The following is a 7,833-nucleotide window of genomic DNA, read 5'->3' as shown; positions in this document are numbered from 1 at the left end:
ATATGAAACATACTACATATTTACCTATTGTATTATTTTGTACAGTAGTAAATTACAATAAATAAAAAAACCAAAAAAAAAAACTTTTCCGGAAACGCAATAACAATTGTAATCATTTTAAAAGGCGCCCCTCCACTAACTCTCGATTCTACAGAGAGGCCTGGGAGCCAAAACCATTTCCCACCCCCTGTTGTAGGTAAAGATAAGAAATATAGGAACAACCCAATTCTCTTATCCCCCGTCTATGATTTCTCTATTGGTGGATGGAGAATGACAGATAACAATAATCATTTTAATAGTATAATTATTTAAACAATTGTTATTCTGGTCTAACTTTTATTTTCTAGCCTTCCAGAGAGCAAAAATAAACTGTTATGTTTCAAACAATTATTGGTTTGAATTTCTATTTTAAAATGTATTTCGTAAAAATAAGGTAAAACAATGTTGACACTAACCCGTAAAATGCAAACGCCATCTTAATTTAAATTTTTTAAATTTTATTTTATTAATATATTTATTGAAATTTACAACTTCTTTACAAGGTCTTTATATATGATTTTATTTGTGACAAAATAAGGAGCATTGAGAATTTTGTATTGTAAGGATTAGATAAGGAATTCGAAGGTTTAGTGGAGCCTCAAAGCTCAACTCCATATGTTCAGATTGGCCTTGTTACAGTCATGTAGATCAGTCTTTTGTAATAGATTGGAAGTTTAGACCGTTTGTCTAGTAAGTGCTGTAATAGTCGAAATCGACGTGCAGTTTCCTGTCTTTTTAGTCTTGTGGGAGGATTCCAAGTTAGTCATTTGTCCAGATGTAGTCCAAGGGGTAAGAGTAAGATTATTAAAGGAAACTATAGGGCAGTCGGTAGGTTCACGACGAAGTGTAAAGGTGATTTGATGGAATTTGTTGGAATTGATTTTAATCCTCCAATTACGACACCATTCTTCGAGAGCTGTAATATGGGACTGGAGAGATTGGGATACAATCAAAGGGTTATTATTAACTGCAAGCACACATCTATCATCGGCATACATGGTAAGGATAGTGTTAGGATTGGTTGGGATGTCAGCTTAATTTAAAATAAATTAATATAAACAACTTTATTGTGGTTGTTCATAATTTTTTTTATGTGGTTGATTTTTTATTTCATAATATTAAAATAAATATTAGGGAGAAGTCTTTGAATTGTATTAAACCCACATATACCGTTAAAATTATTATTATAAAATCTAATAAAAATTTGATTATTGAATATATTACACTTCTACGGCCTTTTTATTGGCCGTAGTTTTTATTTATGTCTTCACCCATGGCATAGCCTAAAAATTTTTATACATTTTAAATTCTGCTTTTCCCAGTACAGAAACGTTTTTACTAGTTTTCCACCTCACATCACCGAAACCGTTTTGATAGAAATCGATTATCCCTTGTCAGTAGCATTCCCCTTGAGAGATGACCAATGAAGTGGGGAGAAAGACTCACTACCAGGGACGGTAAAAATACCTCGATTTTTCTTTTAAGCATTAATGTTTTCAGTTAAAACTTTCGATACTTTTAAATGGATGTATTGCAGTGGGTCTAGTAGACGAGGAAGTTGCTAAGGCGTCACTTTAACAACCTCGAAACTGCAGCGGAGGCAGTGGTTCGATTCCGGCCTGGGCGGGTAACATGGCAGAATTCACGGAATGAAAACTCGATCCTCCTAATTTTTTTAGAATAGATCATCCCAGAATGTCAGAAATAACACGATACGGGGTAAACAAAAAATATATAATAAATATAAAAATATTGATGTATTGCTTACTGGGATATACTTTCGATATTTTTGAACTTCGATGGTCTAAGCAATTAAAATATAATTATAAAATTAACTACATGTCTCTAATAACGAATTCATTGAGGAATGAGAAGATAAAGATATGTAGAAAAAAAATATATCATTGTAACAGTTCATTTTTTATCCTAATCTCGAGGGTAATGGTGTAGAATTCAGTGATGCCTTACAGAAGACCGTGACAATGCACCGTCAAAAATAAAATATACTTGAAATGAATGAGGAAATGTTTATGTAGAGAGAGCTAAGTTCAGGGAATGAACCTTGACAAATAACAAATAAAACGACGAGCCTCCAGATTTTGTGGTGACTCCAGGTTTTGAAATTCCAGCAATGGGGTGAGCCCTTAGGCTGAGAGGTAGTACAAGTTGACAAATGATCGACCAAATTGTATGCAGAGAGAAGAGAACTCGATCCCAAGGGCGAACTGGACACAAGAAGTGTTTAGAACTGAAGAGACTAGGAACAGTGAGAAATGAGAAAGCTTGTTAATAAAATAGAAGACAGAAATGTCTTGAGTTTAGTATAGTGAATTCAGGAGAAACTACTTGAATAAATTGACACTGATTCAAAAATATTGGAAAAGTGAATCTCTTATAAAGAGTCTCTATCTCTGTCTTATAATTTTATTGAAAGTAAAAGTAATATGAGAACATATTTACAGAGAAATATATAAGGTGTAGAAATATGAGACTATCAACTGGATATCTGAATTCGAATGATCCAAAAAATAAATTTCTGCTCTTCCAACATTTAGACTTTATAAGGGAGAGAAAATTATATATTCTATTGTATCAGGTACGGAGACCCTCCTAAGACACCTACATAAAGGTACTCTTTATTGCGGAAAAAACCTGACGGTTGAGCATTATCTTGATAAAATCACCTCTTTGCACAACCTTTGGTCAGGAAACAGTCCTTATAAAGTACTGAACCAAAAACCCTTTATCGGTTGTCGAGGTACAATTTTTTTATTTTTCAAGAGAGAAAAAACAGCGTTGAATGAAGAAAAACTCCTTAATTTTTGTTTTCTCAATGGTTCTCATAACTTTTCGGAGGTTAGGGTACCATTTCGTGTAGGTGTTAAACCACTCCCTTGTTTTGGCATGAAGGCGAAACTACTGAGCAAAATAAAATTGGTTTTGGATTGCAATGGAATTCATCTTTATCGATTTTTAGAGGTGCGTAAAACATCAGCTTTTGTTTTGTCCGTACAAAAATATTTTATTCCACATGCATTTCCAAAAACACTTCAACCAAAAGTTAATTTTGCCACTATAAATATTATAGGTAGTTACTATAAAAAAAATATGTATCCTCGGTAAATAATAATTACCTAATTATTTTTTAGAAAATAATTTTAAAATTAGTAATAATTACACAATAAAATATTAGTTTCTGTCGTTTTTATGTTAACTATAATATTTACAACCACTACATTTATTTTTAGCAGAAAGGTGCTAACAGGGATAGAATAATTGTTTATGAAGAAACAATACCAACTTCATTCGTTTTTTGGACCTCAAAAACTTTCAAACACAGATTTTCACATTAATAGAAAAATACGTTCTTTCAGCTCGAAATTTTCGCATTCCAGGAACCTATGATTTTTTCCTCAAAACATAACTTGAACACTACTCCACCGACCAAAGCGAAACAAGGGAGGGGTTTAGGGACGCATAAATTACAAAAAATGACCTCTACAAACAAATTAAAACCAAATATATAAAATAATACGTTTTAAGATAAATAAATTATAAAATAAGATGTTTTTCTATATTCAGCTCTGCCGATTCTCCCTTATAAAATATTTTATAAAAGTTATTAGTGTGTTTTGACAGAACAGAAAATCATTTTTCAAACTGATCTATTAACACTCAATTTGAAATATTATTATTACTATTTTTAATAATTATTTTAAAGGCACATTGGGTTGAAAGCAAAATATGAAAATAAAAGAAAAAAAAAAAGGAAGGGGAAGAGATGAAACAAAAAGGAAAAAAAACATATTCTATTATTATATATTATTACTGTTTATAATTATTATTGTTTACTCCTTAGGCTTATTTATCGTATAGTCAAAAATATTGTCTGATTAGATTAAAATAAGTATGCTGTGTTTCTAACAGCCCAATGAAGTTGGGTAGCAGAACTTTGTTTTTTAATAAAGTTTTTCTACATATATTAAACAACTAATAAGGTAAAAAAAACTATTATGTATTTTTTTAAAAATATCTTTATTGAAATTTACAACTGTATATTATAAAAAGCATTCAGTAAATTTGATCTTATTTTATGTATTTAAAAAGCAATATCCTCACTTAAACAAAGATGCTTATTTTATAAAATGGAAAACTTATTTCTGATTTTTGATCCTGAAGAAAGGGAAAGATCCACGAAACGTTAATGAAAAAATGTATGAAATAAAGATATTACCAGGAAGGAGTTTTCACAATAATACGTAAAACAGCAATTTTTTTTAAAAATTTTAACACTCATTTTTTTCTTGTACAACAAAAAAAAAATACATAAACCTTGAAACCCATCAATATCAAAGACAAAAACGATTAATTAAAAATTGTTGAATTTATATAAAATATTATTCTAGGCACATTAGTAAAAACCCTGGGACAATGGCCAGACATGTTTTGACCTAGTAACACAAAACGAAAAAGATTCATTGAAATTCCATAGCCATACATCTCCAGCCTCACCTCGTTTGTTAGTGTAAATTCAGTCTTTCCGTGTAATTTAACAAAAATTACAATGTAATTCTAAAATTAATTTTTAAATACACTAGGAATGCAGCGGTTTGTGGTAATCGTTTATTTGATGAGGTTCCTAGTCAATTAAAAATTAATACGATAAAGATGTTCACAATAAATAAATTAAGACACGGAAAGCAAATTATTTATATTGATTACTCTAAATTTAACGTTTTCGATAAAAATACATCTAAATGGTGTAACATTTTAAATAAACCCCAAATATCCAACACATTTTACTTTTAAAAATGTCCTACTTTTTATCTCCACTTGCCGATACCATAATAGGGGTATTCATGATGTTTAGTTTAACATGTTAAAGCAGGATATAAGGAAAAAGTTATGTTAAATGGAGAAATATTTCCTTCTTTTACCATGTTAAAACAATATAACATGGTTATAGCGCCTGGAATTGAAAAACGGCATGAGACCCTCCACTCTCGCCCTCCATGGTGCCTTACTTATCTGGAATCCATAAATCCATGGAAAAAAAGGAATCCTGTCACTGAAACAGTAAGATACCTGGGAATTCACCTCGATCATCGCTTTACCTGGAACCACCATATTAACATTAAACTAACTCAAACCTACACAAAGTTAGCAATGTTATATCCTATCCTAAACAGAAAATCCAAATTAAAAAAAAACACCGCTATTCTTATTTTTAAAACAATTTTCAGGCCACTGCTGATGTACAGCTGTGAAGTCTGGGAAGCGGCATCCTTTACGAAAAGGAAAAAATTACAATCTTTTCAAAATAAAGTCCTAAGAATCGCAGTGGTTGCTCCAAGGTTTATAAGAAATAGTCAATTGCATCGGGAATAAAAAATAGAGACAATAGAGGATTACATCAAAAAACGGTTCATGAAGTTCCACTCCCAGGTGCCGACAGTTAAAGGAGCAGTGACCTACAACTTGGGAAACCCAACCTCAACCCGGAGACTGAAGGCCAGGCAGCAACAGGGCATTCTGTTATAAATTCTATATTAATTAATTCTATTATTCACACTACTTCTATTTTATTTATTATTATTATTATTTTCTCTCTGTATTTTTTTCAAATTAACCTTTTTTTTAACCATTAGAGGCCAATAGTTTTTTTTTTAGGTTTACGAAATTTTTGTTTTTTATTTTACTTTTCTGTTTTATTAAGAGCGATTATTTTTATCTATTTATTGTATCTTTTTTTTTTTTAATTATAACGTTGTATATAGTTAGGTGTGTCTTTTGTACGACCCCCCCCCCCATAATCAATTATTAAAAAAAAAATGTAATGTTTATATAGACTATTTAAGGGCCTTCTTAATACCAGGGCGGTCTGATATTAAATAAATAAATAAAAAATTGTCATTAATTTTTTTTAACTTAAAAAAATAACTATTGCTCATTGTTAGTAGTAATAAACAATAGCTACCCATAAAATATTAAAGAATTTAATAGTTAAAAATGGTCTTATTTCCATGATTGTTATGTCAATAGTCCGATTTTACTTTCACTTATCTATATACAAAATATATCTTCATCTTGAATAATAAAGATGCGAATAATAGCCTTTGTAAGACATAAGAGACTAATGTCATGTCAAAGTAGGATGGTAAGTGAAAGCATGATTCAATATTAAACTTAAGTCTCACTTGAGCCAGTCCCCACGTTAAAAAAGAAAAAAAAAGTGAGTCAAATGCTTCACTAAGGTTAAAAATATTTGCGAATTTTCATTAAAATCTGTGAAAGATTTATTTGTCAGGATTAATCAATCTCTATATTTTATTACATAGATATAGGATGTTTGCTGGGGTGGTGGGTAGGGGTGGTAGAGGGGAGTGGGGTTAGGGGAGGAGAGTGGTGGGGGTAACCAAGTGGTGCAGTCGGCCCTGGGCGCCGCCCGGGTCATGGTCCATAGACTGTACATTTTAATTTTTCTCCTCGCCTCAACTGTATTGTCGCTTTTCATAATAGAACGATCTTTATCCAGGCCTCGACATAACTTTAAAAAGGTATCAATAAGGAAATAATGATTAGTTCGTTTCATTTCCAATGTCTATTTTTTTTTTTATTTTATTTATTTGAAAGGCGATTATAACCTAACAAAAAATTGTGTTTACGTTCATAACATAAATGTAGATTAATAAGCTAACCTATATAAATGCTGAAAATCAGATTGTAATTTTTAATAAATTCCTCAAATAAGTATTGAAATGAGAATTAGGTCATTCATTGAAATTTCAATATTTGGTCAGGTTAAACAAGGTTTACACCGTCCATAACCTTAACCACCAGTGCACGTTATATAATTTACTAACAAAACACAATATAATAATTTATACATGTATAAATTAAATTTTAAAATAATAAATAATGGGTCTACGATCCAGTTTGACTAGAACAAAGCGGGATAAGAGGTGATATAAAAAACAATAAACAGGTTAGTAATAAAATATCTATCAAGGTACTCTTGTTACATAACAATAGATTTTATTACATTATCGAACAAAATAAAAATATTATTTACATTAGAATAATAACGAATAAAAATACTCTTCTCACTTTTCTAACACCGTGTCACATATTTATTAATTTTTTATTTTAAAATTAATCAAACAATTTTGGTAAAAAAGTCGGCATTATAACGCACATAATCTGTTAATTAATTAAGAATCGCATCAATAACGTAGAAAAATAAGCGTATTTTAAGTCAAAATAAAACAAATGGATTTTTCATAACAACATAACAGTTTTACCAACCCACTTGCGTGTTACTTTACCATCCGATAAGAGGAAGATGGCACTGCATGAATGTTTTGGAATTTTTTTTTCCTATTTCTAATGAATGGTATGATTTTCTAAAACGCGTTAAAACGAATAAACCATGAATTATTATTTTATATCAGTAGTACGAAGTTTGTTGATCTTTTAAGCTTAATATACCATTAAGCGAATGAGGACATTTTTTGTGCGTTGATTCGGGACGTTATAAAGTAAAAAAAAAATAAAAATCTCTTAATAGGGAATGGAAAAAATCTGAAGAAAAAACAAGCTGTTACTAAACAACTGACCAAATATTTATCTTCCTCCGTTAATCTCAGGAGTTTCAGTAGGGCAGCAAAAAACATCTAAAGTAACTTTAAATCAGTAAAGCCTACACGAAGCGTTTAGTCCAATAGCTCGAGAAGAGAAAATAAGAAGTTAATTGAACTTAATTTTTTATCACTTTAATGAAAACTGCATATAATA

General features: G+C 30.4%; 2 protein-coding genes across 3 annotated transcripts in view; one reads left to right on the top strand and one right to left on the bottom strand.

Moving 5' to 3' along the window:
• LOC106684028 (uncharacterized) overlaps positions 1-7,833 on the bottom strand; it is a gene marked incomplete in the record, with an annotated part of 110,149 nt that overhangs the window by 45,458 nt on the left and 56,858 nt on the right.
• LOC106684032 (carbohydrate sulfotransferase 11) overlaps positions 6,454-7,833 on the top strand; it is a 44,204-nt gene continuing 42,824 nt past the window's right edge. For both annotated transcript variants that reach the window (XM_024360452.2, XM_014425864.3), the window contains exon 1: positions 6,454-6,596. In XM_024360452.2, coding sequence (XP_024216220.1) covers positions 6,492-6,596 — 105 coding nt within the window. In that variant the 5' untranslated portion in view covers positions 6,454-6,491. The remainder of the gene's footprint in view (positions 6,597-7,833) is intronic.

Source organism: Halyomorpha halys, unplaced genomic scaffold, assembly GCF_000696795.3.
Source record: "Halyomorpha halys isolate HHAL.00 unplaced genomic scaffold, Hhal_1.1 Scaffold539.1, whole genome shotgun sequence".
Lineage (NCBI taxonomy): Eukaryota > Metazoa > Arthropoda > Insecta > Hemiptera > Pentatomidae > Halyomorpha > Halyomorpha halys.
Note: the sequence above shows the minus strand (reverse complement) of the source record. Positions and strands in the feature narration are given on the sequence as shown.